The 18,037-nt window shown below is 41.2% G+C and overlaps 1 protein-coding gene across 5 annotated transcripts in view; it reads right to left on the bottom strand.

Moving 5' to 3' along the window:
* Positions 1 to 14,706, bottom strand: part of LOC110490127 (Krueppel-like factor 8) — a 112,755-nt gene extending 98,049 nt beyond the window's left edge. For 2 of the 5 annotated variants that reach the window (XM_036944427.1, XM_036944428.1), the window contains exon 1: positions 12,613 to 12,933. In XM_036944427.1, coding sequence (XP_036800322.1) covers positions 12,613 to 12,639 — 27 coding nt within the window. In that variant the 5' untranslated portion in view covers positions 12,640 to 12,933. Of the gene's footprint in view, positions 1 to 12,612; positions 12,934 to 14,576 lie in introns of those variants that run through there. The other 3 variants (XM_036944429.1, XM_036944430.1, XM_036944432.1) reach the window with 2 other exon arrangements.
* Positions 14,707 to 18,037: the final 3,331 nt, after the last annotated feature.

The raw sequence follows: 18,037 nt of genomic DNA, 5'->3' as shown, positions 1-18,037 counted from the left end.
GACCCAAAACACAGAAGTAAATCAACAACAGAATGGCTTCAACAGAAGAAAATACGCCTTCTGGAGTGGTACAGTCAGAGTCCTGACCTTAACCCGATTGAGATGCTGTGGCATGACCTCAAAAGAGCGGTTCACACCAGACATTATTACAAATAATTAAATAAAATTGTCTGATTAATCGGTATCGGCTTCTTTTGGTACTCCAATAATCGGTAGCGGCGTTGAAAAATCATAAAATCATCGGTCGATCTCTAATATATATATATTTGTAATAATGACAATTACAACAACACTGAATGAACAATGAACCCTTTTATTCAAACTTAATATAATACATAAAGAAAAATAAATGTAGTCTCAAATAAATCATTAAACATGTTCAATTTGGTTTAAATAATGCAAAAACAAAGTGTTGGAGAAGAAAGTAAAAGTGCAATATGTGCTATGTAAAAAAGCTAAAGTGTAAGTTCCTTGCTCAGAACATGAGAACATATGAAAGCTGGTGGTTCCTTTTAACATGAGTCTTCAATATTTCCAGTTAAGAAGTTTTAGGTTGTAGTTATTATAGGAATTATAGGACTATTTCTCGCTATACCATTTGTATTTCATTAACCTTTGACTGTTGGATGTTCTTATAGGCACTTTAGTATTGCCAGCCTAATCTCGGGAGTTGATAGGCTTGAAGTCATAAACAGCGCTGTGCTTCAAGCATTGCTAAGAGCTGCTGGCAAACGCAGGAAAGTGCTGTTTGAATGAATGCTTACGAGCCTGCTGCTGCCTACCACCGCTCAGTCAGACTGCTTTATCAAATCATAGACTTAATTATAATAAACACACAGAAATACGAGCCTTTGGTCATTAATATGGTCGAATCCGGAAACTATCATTTCGAAAACAAACTGTTTATTCTTTCAGTGAAACACGGAACCATTCCGTATTTTGTCGAACGGGTGGCAACCCTAAGTCTAAATATTGCTGTTATATTGCACAACCTTCAATGTTATGTCATAATTATGTAAAATTCTGGCAAATTAATGACGGTCTTTGTTAGGAAGCAATACAGTTCTCAACGAGCCAGGCGGCCCAAACTGTTGCATATACCCGGACTCTGCTTGCACTGAACGCAAGAGAAGTGACACAATTTCCCTAGTTAATATTGCCTGCTAACATGCATTTATTTTAACTAAATATGCAGGTTTACAAATATGTATACTTCTGTATATTGATTTTAAGAAAGGCATTGATGTTTATGGCTAAGTATACTTGTGCAACAAATGTGCTTTCTTCGCGAATGGGCTTTTGTCAAATCATCACCCGTTTGGAGAAATTAAGTAGGCTGTGATTCGATGATAAATTAACAGGCACCGCATTGATTATATGCAACGCAGGACAAGCTAGTTAAACTAGTAATATCATCAATCATGTGTAGTTAACTAGTGATTATGTGATTGCTTATAAAATATTGTTTATAAAATAAGTTTAATGCTAGCGAGCAATTTACCTTGGCTCCTTGCAGCCACAAGGTCCTTTTGACGCTGCACTTGCGTAACAGGTGCTCAGCCTGCCACGCAGTTTCCTCATGGAATGCAATGTAATCGGCATTCAAAAAGGTTGATTACCGTTTGTTATGAAAACTTGAAATTGGTCCCATAGCCGATTAATCGGTCGACCTCTGGTTTAGACATGTTTTTTCTATAATTTGTTACTATTTTCTACATTGTAGAATAATAGTGAAGACATCAAAAAACTATAAATAACACATTTGGAATCATGTAGTAACTGTGTAAAAAAGTGTTAAACAAATCTAAATATATTTTATATTTGAGATTCTTCAAAGTAGCCACCCTTTGCCTTGATGACAGCATTGCACACTATTGGCAAAGCTTTCCCCATTTTTTCTATATTTTTAATCTAACACGGAACCCAAACCGGCTGCGCGCGTGCGCCATCGTGCATACATTTATTTTGTCCCCCTAGACCAAATGCAATCACGATATGCAGGTTAAAATATCAAAACAAACTTTGAACCAATGACATTAATTTGGGGACAGGTCGAAAAGCATTAAACATGTATGGCAATTTATCTAGTTAGCTTGCACTTGCTAGCTAATTTGTACTATTTAGCTAGCTTGCTGTTGCTAGCTAATTTGCCCTGGGATATAAACATTGAGTTGTTAATTTACCTGAAATTCCCAAGGTCCTCTACTCCGACAATTAATCCACACATAAAACGGCCAACCGAATCGTTTCTAGTCATCTCTCCTCCTTCCAGGCTTTTTCTTCTTTGAACTTATATGGTGATTGGCAACTTTTTACCACGATGACCGGCAAAACAGGTCGTCTTTCAATCACCCACGTGGGTATAACCAATGAGGAGATGGCACGTGGGTACCTGCTTCTATAAACCAATGAGGAGATGGGAGAGGCAGGACTTTCAGCGCGATCTGCATTAGAAATAGAAAGGAGCTCTATTTTAGCCCTTGGCATCGTAGACGCTTGTTGGCGCGCGCGAGCAGTGTGGGTGCAATAATTGAATAACATGGATTTATAACTGTATTTTGCAGCGCTTGCGCTCACGACTTGTCCGGTCTGGTCAGCATGTAAGACGTTGGCGTGAGGGATGGGTGCTAAGCTGATATACCACATAGAATTGTTCCGAGAGCCAATCCGTAACCCACCATATAAAAATAAATAATAATTCTAACTTTATTAGCATTATTATTTGTCTATTATTACTATTCCCTGCATGAATTAATTTGTCTGTATGTCTATTCGATATTTGGATAAAAGGAAACTATGCTATGAATTAAGAAAAATATTTTTATTTTCACAATGCGTTGAGTCACTCAAATTGCTTTGAGAAAAAGAGCCTTCTAATCTAATTACCTAATAAAAGCCTATAGCCAAAATAACAAAACAATACATATACATTCAATATTGTTAAGATAATCAAATCGTTTAGGCTTAATTAAAACTTGAATAAACCATTCCCAAAGTCGAATATACCGCGCAGTCGGAAGTATTCAGACTCCTCGACTTTTTACACATTTTGTTACGTTACAGCTAGGGATGCACGATATATCGGTGAACATATCGGAATCGGACGATATTAGCTAAAAAATGCCAACATAGACCCGAAGTCTAGTATAACGCCGATGTGCAAAACCGATGTCAAAGCTGACGTGCATACCCATACAATGACGTACAATGACGTAATGACGCCAGATAAAATGTTGCGCTACATGTGCAACACAGCATTCCTAACCTAGCCCACAATGTCTGCTGTGTGGATCGAGCAGTCAACAAGTCGAGCAGTCATTTGAAAAGAGTAAGAACATTTTAGCGAGACAACTCAAAGGTGAAATCCATTAACGCCAAGATAATTGAATTCATTGCCCTTGACAATCAACCGTTCTCTGTCATGGGAGACGTTGGCTTTCGGCAATTGGTCGAGCACCAGTACACGCTACCAAGTGCGCTATTTTTCAGATGTTGCCCTACCGGAGTTACACAGTAATAGCGTCACTGCTATTAGCTTCACGACTGACATTTGGACCAGCAATATCAGCCCCATGGCATGCTCATGTCTGACAGCACAGTGGGTTGTCGAGGTTTTCGTACTGAGGAAAGTCGTATTGCATGCTCATGAATGTGCTGGTTGTCATACCGCTGCTGCCATTTCAATGGCATTTGAGAACATGTTTGAAACATGAACACACTAGCTAGCTCCATTCGAACAACTGACTCGCGAAATAAGCTCATCAACTGTGCCTGCAGCAGACGTGATACCCTCTGTCATGGCATTGAAACACCTGCTCAACAAAACTACCGACACAGGCTGTGAACAAGCGATTCGGTGGCATTCGCTCTTTACTGTGTTGCCACCATGCTCGATGCTATGTAAAAGGACCGCTACATCGATGCAGACAAGAAACCGGGTTTACGTGAAATGTTATAGACACAGCTGGACAAGATGGAAACGGACACAGTGACAGTGCCCACCGAAGAAGAGGACCCACGACAGAAGAGGCCACGGACAGACAGAGCTGAAACTTCACAGCTTAACATGTATGATGAAATCCTGGTTGAGAATGAAACGATTGAACAAATGACCATGAAACAGCACAGAAAGTAAGTGAAAGAAATAGGTTTTGATTGTTTTACTGGTAATGGGACATACATAAATGCGAACAAATTAACTTTTTGGTCAGTGTGGTGTGTAACCTTTATTTAACTAGGCAAGTCAGTTAAGAACAAATTCTTATTTACAATGATGGCCTACCCCGGCCAAACCCAGACGACGCCGGGCCAATTGTGCGCTGCCCTATGGGACTCCCATCACGGCCAGATGTAATACAGCCTGGATTTGAACCAGGGACTGCAGTGACACCTCTTGCACTGAGATGCAGTGTCTTAGACCACTGCGTGCATGTGTGTGTTTTAACTATTTAACTGTACTAGAATGCTTAAAAGGCAGCTAAAACTTTAAATATCGTTTTTTTGGCAAGGAAAATATTGGATATCAGTATCGGACAAAAATGTTATATTGGTGCATCACTAGTTACAGCCTTATTCAAAATGTATTAAATAGATGTTTTCCTCATCAAATCAACACACAATACCCGATAATGACAAAGTCAAAATTTCATCAATTTCAGATTAAGGCTGTAACGTAACAAAATGTGGAAAAAGTGAAGCGGTCTGAATACTTTCAGATTTTAATAGATTTTTTTTACGGTTCTGACGATTATTTTATGTTCATAAAGGTCTTCATCCATAACTGTCCATTACACAGTCACAGGTCTATACTGTAATTGTGCCAGCCCTAGTGACACGCTTGACACCCCCCTTACCATCGCCCCACCTCTCCTGTCCTCCAAAACTAATACCCTTATGACACCACCCCAACCCTACCACTCCTTCCCTTCCTTCCAAACTAACACCCCTGTTAACCTATCCACCCCAACCCCACTCAACTGTCCTTCCCTTCCTTCTAAACTAATACCCATGTTAACCCTATCCACCCAAACCCCAATCAACTGTCCTTCCCTTCCTTCTAAACTAATACCCCTGTTAACCCTATCCACCCCAACCCCACTCAACTGTCCTTCCCTTCCTTCTAAACTATTACCCCTGTTAACCATATCCACCCCAACCCCACTCAACTCGCCTTCCCTTCCTTCCGAACTATTACCCCTGTTAACCCTATCCACCCGAACCCCACTCAACTGTCCTTCCCTTCCCTTCCCTCTAAACTATTACCCCTGTTAACCCTATCCACCCGAACCCCACTCAACTGTCCTTCCCTTCCCTCTAAACTATTACACCTGTTAAACCTATCCACCCCAACCCCACGCAATTGTCCTTCCTTTCCTTCTAAACTAATACCCCTGTTAACCCTATCCACCCCAACCCCACCCCTCCTGTCCTTCCTTCTAAACTATTACCCCTGTTAACCTATCCACCCCAACCCCACTCAACTGTCCTTCCCTCCCTTCCAAACTAATACCCATGTTAACCCTGTCCACCCCAACCCCACTCAACTGTCCTTCCCTTCCTTCCAAACTAATACCCGTGACTGTGACACCATCCACCCTGTCTCCCCACCCAGCTCATACCCCCGTGACTGGCTGCTCCACAAAGTCAGCTAACGCCCCCAGTCTGCCAAATCAGGGTCACCTCACCTCTCTTTACCCCCTGTTGTGACACTCTCACCAATGAATCCCCTCTCCCTCAAATATCATGCACCACATGCTACAACCCTGTAATAGTACAGGGCCACTCCTGTCTCAAACAAGCTGAAGCCCGAAATGGGCTAATGCTCCTAGCCTGGGTGCCAGTCTGTTTCTGCCTTTGTCAACTTGTCAACAATTAATTTAGTAATGTGACAATTTGGCATGCTTGAATGCAAAACTGTCAGGTTCAGGCCTAGGTTTGTATTTATTATGGATCCCCAATCGCTGCTTCCAAAACAGCAGCTACTCTTCCTGGGGTCCAGCAAAATCAAGGCAGTTTATACAATTTTAAAAACATTACAATACATTCACAGATTTCACAACACATTGTGTGCCCTCAGGTCCCTACTCCACCACTACCGCATATCTACAGTACTAAACCATGTGTATGTATAGTGCGTTTGTTATTGTCTGTGTATGTTATCGTGTGTGTGTGCATGCATGCATGTGTCCGTGCCAATGTTTGTGTTGCATCACAGTCCCCACTGTTCCATAAGGTGTTTTTTTAATCAAATTTGACTGCTTGCTTCAGTTACTTGATGTGGAATAGCGTTCCATGTAGTCATGGCTCTATGTAGTACTGTGCACCTCCCATAGTCTGTTCTGGACTTGGGGACTGTGAAGAGACCTCTGGTGGCATGTCTTGTGGGGTATGCATGGGTGTCCGAGCTGTGTGCCAGTAGTTTAGACAGACCGCTCAGTGCATTCAACATGTCAATACCTCTCATAAATAAAAGTAGTGATGAAGTCAATCTCTCCTCCACTTTCAGCCAGGAGAGATTGACATGCATATTATTAATATTAGCTCTCCGTGTACATCCAAGGGCCAGCCGTGCTGCCCTGTTCTGAGCCAATTTTTTGTGGCACCTGACCACATGACTAAGGGTCTGTCGGACCTGCCTTGTTGATAATGTTGTTAAGAAGGCAGAGCATCTCTTTATTATGGACAGACTTCTCCCCACCTTAGCTACTGTTGTATCAATATGTTTCGAAAATGACAGTATACAATCCAGGGTTACTCCAAGCAGTTTAGTTCTCTCAACTTGCTCAACTTCTACATTATTTACAAGATTTAGTTGAGGTTTAGGGTTTAGTGAGTGTTTTGTTCCAAATACAATGCTTTTAGTTTTAGAAATATTTGGGGCTAACTTATTCCTTGAAACCCACTCTGAAACTAAGTGCAGCTCTTTGAGTGTTGCAGTCATTTCAGTCGCTGTAGTAGCTAACATGTATAGTGTTGAGTCATCCGCATACATAGACACTCTGGTTTTACATGCAACTAAGCCAGTGGCATGTCGTTAGTAAAAATTGAAAAAAGCAAGGGGCCTAAACAGCTACCCTGGGGAATTCCTGACTCTAACTGGATTATATTTTAGAGTCTTCCATTAAAGAATACCCTCTGTGTTCTGTTAGACAAGTAACTCTTTATCCACATTATTGCAGGGGGTGTAAAACCATAACACATACAGTTGAAGTCAGAAGTTTACATACACCTGAGCCATATACATTTAAAACTTCGTTTTCACAATTCCCGACATTTAATCCTAGTAAAAATTCCCTGTCTTAGGTCAATTAGGATCAACATTTTATTTTAAGAATGTGAAATGTCAGAATAACAGTAGAGGGAATTATTCATTTCAGCTTTTATTTCTTTCATCACATTCCCAGTGGGTCAGAAGTTTACATACAGTCAATTAGTATTTGGTAGCACTGCCTTTAAATGGTTTAATTTGGTTTAACAAATGTTTCAGGGAGCTTTCCACAAGCTTCCCACAATAAGTTGGGTGAATTTTGGCCCATTCCTCCTGACAGAGCTGGAGTAACTGAATCAGGTTTGTAGGCCTCCTTGCTCGCACACGCTTTTTTCAGTTCTGCCCACACATTTTCTATGGGATTGAGGTCAGGGCTTTGTGATGGCCACTCCAAGACCTTGACTTTGTTGTCCTTAAGACATTTTGCCACAACTTTGGAAGTATGCTTGGGGTCATTGTCCATTTGGAAGACCAATTTGCTTTAACTTCCTGACTGATGTCTTGAGATGTTGCTTCAATATATCCACATAATTTTCCTACCTCATGATGCCATCTATTTTGTGAAGTGCACCAGTCCCTCCTGCAGCAAAGCACCCCCACAACATGATGCTGCCACCCCTGTGCTTCATGGTTGGGATGGTGTTCTTCGACTTGCAAGCCTCCCCCTTTTTCCTCCAAACATAACAATGGCCAAACAGTTCTATTTTTGTTTCATCAGACCAGAGGACATTTCTCCAAAAAGTACGATCTTTGTCCCCATGTGCAGTTGCAAACTGTAGTCTGGCATTTTTATGGCGATTTTGGAGCAGTGACTTCTTCCTTGCTGAGAGGCATGCCAGGTTATGTCAATTAGAGTTCGACCGATTATGATTTTTCAACGCCGATACAGATAATTGGAGGACCAAAAAAAGCCGATACCGATTAATCAAGCAATTTTTTTTTAATTGTGTAATAATGACAATTACAACAATACTGAATTAACACTTATTTTAACTTAATATAATACATCAATAAAATAAATTTAGCCTCAAATAAATAATGAAACATGTTCAATTTGGTTTAAATAATGCAAAAACAAAGTGTTGGAGAAGAAAGTAAAAGTGCAATATGCAAGAAAGCTAACGTTTAAGTTCCTTGCTCAGAACATGAGAACATATGAAAGCTGGTGGTTCCTTTTAACATGAGTCTTCAATATTCCCAGGTAAGCAGTTTTAGGATGTAGTTATTATAGGAATTATAAGACTATTTCTCTCTATACAATTTGTATTTCATTAACATTTGACTATTGGATGTTCTTATAGGCACTTTAGTATTGCCAGTGTAACAGTATAGCTTCCGTCCCTCTCCTCGCTCCTCCTTGGGCTCGAACCAGGAACACAACGACAACAGCCACCCTCGAAGCAGCGTTATCCATCGCTCCACAAAAGCCGCGGCCCTTGCAGAGCAAGGGGAACGAGCACTCCAAGTCTCAGAGAGAGTGACGTCACCAATTAAAACGAGCGAGTGACATTTGAAACGCTATTAGCGCGCAACCCGCTAACTAGCTAGCCATTTCACATCGGTTACACGAGCCTAATCTCGGGAGTTGATAGGCTTGAAGTCATAAACAGCTGCTGGCAAAAGCATGAAAGTGCTGTTTAAATGAATGCTTACGAGCCTGCTGCTGCCTACCATCGCTCAGTCAGACTGCTCTATCAAATCATAGACTTAGTTATAACATAATAACACACAGAAATACGAGCCATAGGTCGTTAATATAATTACGTAAAATTCTGGCAAATTAGGCAGCCCAAACTGTTGCATATACACCGACTCTGCGTGCAATGAATGCAAGAGAAGTGACAATTTCACCTGGTTAATATTGCCTGCTAACCTGGATTTCTTTAGCTAAATATGCAGGTTTAAAAATATATACTTCTCTGTATTGATTTTAAGAAAGGCATTGATGTTTAGGAACACATTGGAGCAACGATACGCACCGCATCGATTATATGCCACGCAGGACACACTTGATAAACTAGTAATATCATCAACCATGTGTAGTTAACTAGTGATTATGATTGATTGATTGTTTTTTTTAAGATAAGTTTAATGCTAGCTAGCAACTTACCTTGGCTTCTGCATTCGCGTAACAGGCAGTCTCCCCGTGGAATGCAATGAGAGGCAGGTGGTTAGTGTGTTGGACTAGTTAACTGTAAGGTTGCAAGATTGAATGCACCGAGCTGACAAGGAAAAAATCTGTCGTTCTGGCCCTGAACGAGGCAGTTAACCCACCGTTCCTAGGCCGTCATTGAAAATAAGAAAGTGTTCTTAACTGGCTTGCCTAGTTAAATAATGATTAAATAAAGGTGTAAAAAAAAAAAAAAAACGGCCAAATAGGTTGTCCAAAAATACCGATTTCCGATTGTTATGAAAACTTGAACTCGGCCCTAATTAATTGTCCATTCCGATTAATTGGTCGACCTCTAATGTCAATATAGGACTCGTTTTACTGTGGATATAGATACCTTTGTACCCGTTTCCTCCTTCATCTTCACAAGATCCTTTGCTGTTGTTCTGGAATTGATTTGCACTTTTTGCACGAAAGTGCGTTCAACTCTAGGAGACAGAAACGCGTCTCCTTCCTGAGCGGTATGACGGATGCGTGGTCTGTGGTGTTTGTACCTGCGTACTATTGTTTGTACAGATGAACGTGGTACCAGACTTGTAGAGGTCTTGGCTGATTTCTTTTGATTTTCCCATGATGTCAAGCAAAGAGGCACTGAGTTTGAAGGTAGGCCTTGAAATACATCCACAGGTATACCTCCAATTCACTTAAATTATGTCAATTAGCCTATCAGAAGCTTCTAAAGCCATTACACCATTTACTGGAATTTTCCAAGCTGTTTAAAGGCACAGTCAACTTAGTGTATGTAAAACTTCTGACCCACTGGAATTGTGATACAGTGAATTATAAGTTAAATAATCTGTCTGTAAACAATTGTTGGAAAAATTACTTGCGTTATGCACAAAGTAGATGTCCTAACCGACTTGCCAAAACTATAGTTTGTTAACAAGAAATGTTTGGAGTGGTTGAAAAACGAGTTTTAATGACTCCAACTAAGTGTATGTAAACTTCTGACTTCAACTGTACGTTTTTCCAGCAGCAGACTATGATAGATAATGTCAAAAGCCTCACTGAAGTCTAACAAAAGAGCCCCAAAATCATTTTATCATCAATTTCTCTCAGCCAATCATCAGTAATTTGTGTATGTGCTGTGCTTGTTGAGTGTTCTTCCCTATAAGCATGCTGAAATTCTGTTGTCAATTTGTTTACTGTGAAATAACATTGTATCTGGTCAAACACAATTTTTTCCAGAAGTTTACTAAGTGTTGGTAACAGGCTGATTGGTCGGCTACAGACACTACTGGCCACCAAATGACTGGGCCTCTCCCTCCACAAAACTCAGTGGTCACCACCATTAGGCCTGCTGAGGCTGCTGCTGTCTTGCATAGGAATGTGTTATAGGCCCTGCGTATAGATTACACCTTCAGAGCTGGCCTAATCCATGCCATGCACACAGATAGAGGCGTATACAAGCCAAACTCGCACACAGAGAGAATACCCGCGGACGAGCACACACACACACACACAAAGAAGCACGCTTGCACACACACATACAGGAAAAGGAGTGTGCTCTGTGTCTCTTGTGTAGCAGTGACGAGTGACAACATCCGATTCATGTTTCATTACAGCATGAAACTGTCAATCATCATAATAAGGCAACTACACAGACTACAGACATGATAAGAAATGGATTTGTGTCATGCTTAGAGAAAAACAATAACTGAGGCCAAAAGTAATGTGGAGGTATCTCAGACATAATGCATAATTTGTGTCAACATGATGATTGATCAGTACCTGTTTAATGTATAATGCATAATGAAACCTTTATTCATATTGCTGTTGAAGGATAACGATCGTGTGAATGATGAAAAGTCTTGACACCCCAGACAAGCTTGAAGGATGGGTTATTTCCTGTCCCTGGTTGTTCTTTCCTGTCCCTGGTTGAGCCTGAATACTTGTCTTGCACTCTGACCTTTTGCTACTGTACCTGACGGCTGTACCAAAATATTTACAGCAGGCTTCCAAATTATGTAAAGTTCTGTGCACGAGATACGGCAGGCCGAGGCAGTAGGCCTACACCTGGCTCGTTCCCAGGGTTGGGATGTGAGCGAGTGCTACTGTCCCTTTAAGGAACTAAGACTGTGTCCTACCAGCTCATAGAGATAGATAGAGATCTAATCTTTGTATCTGTACCATTATGGTGGCATGGGCAGCACCATTGAGGCCATCTCCATTTTAAAAGATGTAAATTTTCATATTTTGTGTTTGAAAAAAGCATTAAGCTAATATTGGTGATTTACCACCACCTGCAGTGCTGGAGTCCTCAACCAAATCTTGTGTCATTCATCTATTGTGGCCACTAGATGGCAGTGATATAGCTTAAAGCCATAGTCAACCCAATTTGAAGAAGACAATGCTCTGATCATTAGCTGATCTCTCTCCCAACCCATAGGAATAAACCACCCAGTTCATGGTGGAAACCCTCAATGGCAATGCCCATACTAAAAGGGGTTATATCCATCTAGAGATCTCTATCCATCTCTATGTACTAGCTGCAGTTCCTGTGTTTCCTTCCTGCCTCACATAGATCACAGCGCACTTTAAAAAAACCTGTACCCCAAAGCTCGCACAGAGAGAGGGGATGAGAGAGACAGTTACCCGAGAAGGGGTATATAGTTAACACGTTTCAGTTCCTTCCATTTCCATGCACGTTAAATCGTTAACGTTTACAGAGGAGAGAACATTGTTTATTAAGAGACAGGGTGAGAGAGGCAACAGCACAGTCTGCGGTCGATTTGTCGGAGCTATCGAACCTCTTTCTTTGCTGTGGAAGATGCGAGAGTTTGTGTTCTCGGAAGTAGCCTACGGCAACAGTCTCCTCCGTTGCAAAAATACTGAATCTTATGAGTCGATTCCTAGCAAAATCGAAGCTTGACACACACAACTGGGAGTCGAGGAATCGATTCGACTCTCCACCTCTAGCTCTCAGTAGCCTGCGTCAGTCACCTAGCTAGCTAACATGCTATTATTATCAGTGCCGTTGCCTAGTAGTTGGTCAACTAGCTAGCTAACTGAATGTAAGAGTCAAGCTTCTTACATATGCCTTTCCCTTTGTCGGACACTCTCCAATTGTCTTTAAATTGGCACATGTTAAACTGACAATGTGAACTCATTTAAATATCGGCCGATAGCAGTTTGCTGGACAGGGCAAAGTCAATAATGGTCAAGACAGACTTACTTTCTTGCTTCGAGTCTCCGTGTGCATCTCGGTAGCTAGGGTGCAGAGGGGGGGGGGGTTGATCGGGTGGGGTGAATTTGAATAATAGTAATCTTTTTGGCAGTTTTCCACCTTTTTGAATCAATTTGCTATTTGGGAGAAAGTTGTATTGTTTGCCTCTTCGGATACTCTTTTAGATCATATCCACGGCGTCGACTATTCCTCTTTCTTCACCAGTAAAGTCTCTCCCTCTCTCTCTCTCTCTCTCTCTCTCGGTGTGTTGTTGCCGTGTACAGGGTTGGGCGCTCTCTCTCTTCGTTTCTCCTCCGCCTCTCCCTGCTTGTGACCCCACCCTGCGTCTCCACCCCTCAACCCTGTCAATCAGAAGCTGAGCAGCCAGCCACAGGCCAGACCTACCCGAGCTTGCAGCAACGCCAAACTATCCCCCAAAAACCACACACTAAATGTGCATGCATTTCGCCGTCATAGCTTCTGTAAAGGCACACACACATCCATGTCAACCTAATGATGTAAAGTAAGTTGTAGTGGATGTCTATGAGGCAAATTGATATGTCACAGCTGAATATTGCAATGTCTCCTATTAACTAACTTGGAACATGTATTCAATGCAATTCAAGAAAGCCTGGTCCAAAAAGACATGAACTAATGTGTTATTACATTCTGAATATTCTGTTTATGCTGGTGTAAGGGGAGGGGAGGATGGCTTTCAACCACACCCTCTGTTATGACGTAGGAAGGGTGTGGTCTCTGTCCTGACATCGGAAGGGTGTGGTTCCTAAAAAAATTTTTTTTTGAAGGGATAGCTTAGGTGCCCAAATTACTACTGTACATTTATGATCAGTACCGTGTCAATATTATCTACAGTAGAATATATTGACGAGTATGAAAACAAATGTAAAAAATTGACATATTTTCCTAAAAAAGATATACACTCTGGGAGCTCTTTCACAACTCTAGAAAATGTATTAAATAGGTGTCCTCCAATATTGTATAGCCTATTCATAAGATGACTATAAGGAAAATTTGACATTAAGGTGAATTATCATTTCACAACTATCAACGAGCATTTCACTACATCCCCAATAAATCTGCTAAACTTGCTTATGTGACCAGTACAATTTCATTTGATCTGAGTGTTGATCCAACAGAGATGTTTCAACCACATAATCTATGGTTTCAGCTAAACAGCTAAATGCTATTACAATTATATTACTGTCAATGCTGACAGGTTTTCCTTTTAGTGCAACAAATTGAAACATTTCAGGATCTGGCTTAACCTACCTTTGTAGACTTTCTACACTAAACCTAAGGCACAGCTATGTGGGAATGGCTTCTGTCCTCAAATGCTCTTCCATTAACTCCCTTTAAATGCTATTATTATAGATTAAACAATCATTCCCTCTGGAGTCAGTGAAATTGAGCTAGCACAATTTTACTCCATTTCCCAAAATTCCGCGCTGCGTCCCAAACTCCTCCTACAGGAGAACAAAACGGAAATATGCGACGGTAAACAACGTTCTCTGCTAACAAGCTCACATTACATTGATTTACTGCGGTTTTATTGGCCTAATTTTGCTGTATAATATGCACGCATATATGAGGTGTTTATGTAATCGTGTTGCCAAAAGCTGTCTGTCACTTGCATTACTAACATTGTGTAGCTGGAATGCGATGCACTAACGTTAGCTAGCTAACGTCAGCTACTCCAGTGATAGCTGCACCGTTAAAATTGGTTGTATATTTAATGAAAATGTATAGAGTAATGTGTATGACACTGTGTGTGTGTGTGTGTGGACAGGTGAGCCTCCACATACACAATTACAATGGCACCACCCACACAGTTTACATACAATAGCCTACACTCCTACTAAATAATAATCATTTGATTTGGATTTCTATAGCGCTTTTTTTTTCTTTTTACCAACACAAGCTCAAAGTGCTTTACATGTAAGGGAGAAACTCACCTCATCCAACTGTTTATTTTCTTCTGCAGCATGACAATAGCAAGTTGCAACAGCCACACTATTTACATATTCTTATATGTCTGAACTGACCTCAGGGGAGGGTCTACATTCCCCTGTGCATTCCAGTACAGGTTCACCTAAGGACAGCCAGCCAGCCAATGATTTGTCAACGTCTAGACACATGAACTCGTCAATTTAGCTTAACCCAAGCCGTTAATTAAACAATGTCTGAAAGTCAGAGAATAAGATAAGAATTCCTCAACTCTCGTGTTATACCTGATTGAGTCTTGAGTTTTACCTTTAAATGATCAAGGCATAATAACTAAATGATTAAGTATTACTGCTAAATGTCATTATGTACTTTCAGACCACATTCAGAGAGACTTTTAGACCTCTCATGTGTTGTCCCAGATGTGTTGCCAAGAGGAAGTGTTTTGCCCCTGTGGCGCTGTACAAGCCTTTGGGGAGCAGGATGCCTGGGTGAGGAGTATATCCCAGTTCCAGGCTCACCAGAACGGGGGGAGGGAGCTGGCCAGTCTTAGGGATTTGGGGCTCTCAGACCTGGAGATAGAACTGTGGTTCCCCAGAGACCAGCCTTAAAACACTGAGATGGTGAATGTTATTTATTTATGTAATTTATGCCATTTACTACCAGGGACAGTACATTTGGACAGCCGTATAAAAGGAAGAATAGGTCAAAATAGTGAAGAGAAGGTGATTGTTGCTCCCCAGACAGTGGGCAAACTGGTTGAAATGTCTCTACAACCAGATTGTAATAATGTCATTTTAACTAGTTTTGCCCACTGTTTTTGCCAGCTGCTGGATATACTGCTGGCTGTAACGACGAGATGTTTTATGAATAGAGACAATGTGTGTGGTTGTGGTTATCAATTACACCTCCTGAGAAGGAATACATGTTAGTGATATTGACTGATCAACTATGAGTGTGTTGTCAGACATGAAAAACATCCTGGTGGTGTAGCCTGTTATTGATTCTTTGACTCAGGCATCCATCCAAACTGGAAGAGATCAGGGTGTAACTTTCCTCAACTCTATTTACTTCAATACTCACTGATAAAAGGATGCTATTATTATTCCACCTGTATTACCGGTTGGACTCATTGAACAGTATGGTCAAGTAGGCAGCTGTGTGTGTGTGTTCAGGGCTGTGGGGTGTGTGCTTCAGGCAGCCACGTTGTGTGTTCTGCCCTACAGGGTCATGGGGTGGGTGTGTGTGCCCCCGGGGTGCGGCAGCAGCGTCTGCAGGTGATCCAGGACAAGATGGCGGCTCGGGCAGAGCTCCAACTTTGCTTCTCAGCCAGCTGACCCCTGTCCCGCAGAGAGATGGTCGAGTAGGCCCTGTTCCATGGTAATGACCACCCGGGCTTCCTCACTGCACTCTATCACCAAGGTGGGGTGATGTTATACAATGCTAAGTGTCTGGTCGCTCACACTGCAACTTCCATAGACCAAGAGGTTAGAATGCCTGAACGAGTTAGAACGAAAAGGAGTTTTGGAGGAGTGTGAACAAGTCCTATGTGTGTTGGAAGTGTCTTTGAAAAGACACAATAGGAGTTGGGTGCTGGGCTTGAACCAGAAAATATAATGTTGTAAGATGTTTTATTATTAATGACCTTGGCATCACTGTGTTTTTTTTGTGTATTTTGTGTATATGTTGAATGATTTGTGCTGTTGGTGACTGTCATGTATTGAAAAAATTAAGTCAAATGTTTAAAATAAATAAAATAATTCAGCTGTCCATCATCCTGTTTGTCATTTACAATATTGGAATCTGACAGTAAGCAATTACCCTGTATTGATGTGTAATATTGTTATTATTGTTGCAATATGTTTCGTTTTTAAATGACCCTGTAACTACCTAGTAAGTAGGCTACAAGCTGTCATGGAGTACTAACGCTTACCTGCTCACGTTTTTGGTATTTCCCTTAGAGGAAGATACCCTGGCTGACCAGTAGGGGGCATCCTCCTCAGACCTCCTGGACTCTGTACAGCAGGGGTGCCCAGACTTTAGTTACATAGGATCTACTTTTTCCACCCTGCTTCCTAACGCGGTCTACACCGCACCTTTTTGATTGGATGGTTTGCACTGAACGCTATCAGCTAGCTTAGCATGGTCTGGGTTGTAGCTACTGATTGCTAGCCTCAAGCAGGTGTCCAGGTGGAGGAAAAATATCCAAAGATGTGAAAAGTTGCCATGTACTTGACAGCATTTTTTGGATCTACCTACCTTTGCGAGTCAGCATTTTAAGACATGAAGATCATCAAGTCAAAATAGCGGTCCACTCTAACAGATGTTCCCCCAATGCCCTCGATTTGATTTTGAGGTCGCTTTGCAGAGTCAAAATTTCACTCTTGACAGCTGATGTCTCCATGTGAAAACATGATGCAATGTTTGTTGCAATTTCAACAACATCAACTTCCACACCAAACAGAAAGCGCATAAATGTTGCCACAGGTTCCAGGATTGCAAAGTCTTGAAAGCGTCGGTCAAAGTCTGCGATAATGTTGTGTACCTGTTGAACGTATCGACCAGTCACAAAGTGCAGGTGCCTTTCCCTGACTCGAGTTCTGACATATTTTTGAAATTCCTCAGTTCATGTCGCTGCAGGTGTCAGGACAGCAATTTTAATGTTTGATTAAAAGCTGTCACATGGCTAATTATTTCAACAATATTTTTGTATTTTCCTTGCAGCTTTAAATTGAGTTCATTCAGCCGAAAAGTTACATTGGTCAAAAAAGATACATCTAACAGCAACACTTTGCCTTCCAACTGCTTATATTCGGCATATTTTGAGGCCAGAAACTCCTTGATTTCAAATCCTTAAATCTCTGCAGGAATGTACCTCTACTAAGCCTCCTTACATCTGTGTGTTGCAAGAGGTCTGTGTTCAGCTTCACTTTCTTCCAGTTGAGACCTGAAGAGATCTGCAGACTTCTGGCCTGAATCAAATTCACGATTTTGAGCGCGATATCCATGACATCTTTCATATTCAGCATTTTACCACACAAGGCTTGTTGATGGATTATGCAGTGATAATTGAGGAAGTCTGGAAAGTCATCACTTTTGCAAAGTTGATGCAGCCAGTCATGCTGGTGCTCCATCTGTAGTTTGTAAATGGGAAACTGATTGCTGTTTAAAAAAAGTCCTTGAATGCCACAAAAATTTCCTCCCCTCGAGTTTTCATTTTAGCGATACGATTGTGAGCAGTTCCTCTTTGGCAGTCATATCTTCAAACACCATTCTGATGAAAATGCACAACTGAGATGTGTTGATCACATCTGTCGACTCGTCAGATTGAAGTGAAAAGAGCATTTATACTCATGTCTTTTTTAAGATGCTCCCTCAAATCCTCATCCATCATTTCACAGTATTTCTGGATAGGTGAACATCCTTAATATTGGAAATATTTCTGATTTCTTTTTAAAACATCAAACAATGA

The sequence above is a fragment of the Oncorhynchus mykiss genome, chromosome 15, assembly GCF_013265735.2.
Source record: "Oncorhynchus mykiss isolate Arlee chromosome 15, USDA_OmykA_1.1, whole genome shotgun sequence".
Taxonomy (NCBI): domain Eukaryota; kingdom Metazoa; phylum Chordata; class Actinopteri; order Salmoniformes; family Salmonidae; genus Oncorhynchus; species Oncorhynchus mykiss.
Note: the sequence above shows the minus strand (reverse complement) of the source record. Positions and strands in the feature narration are given on the sequence as shown.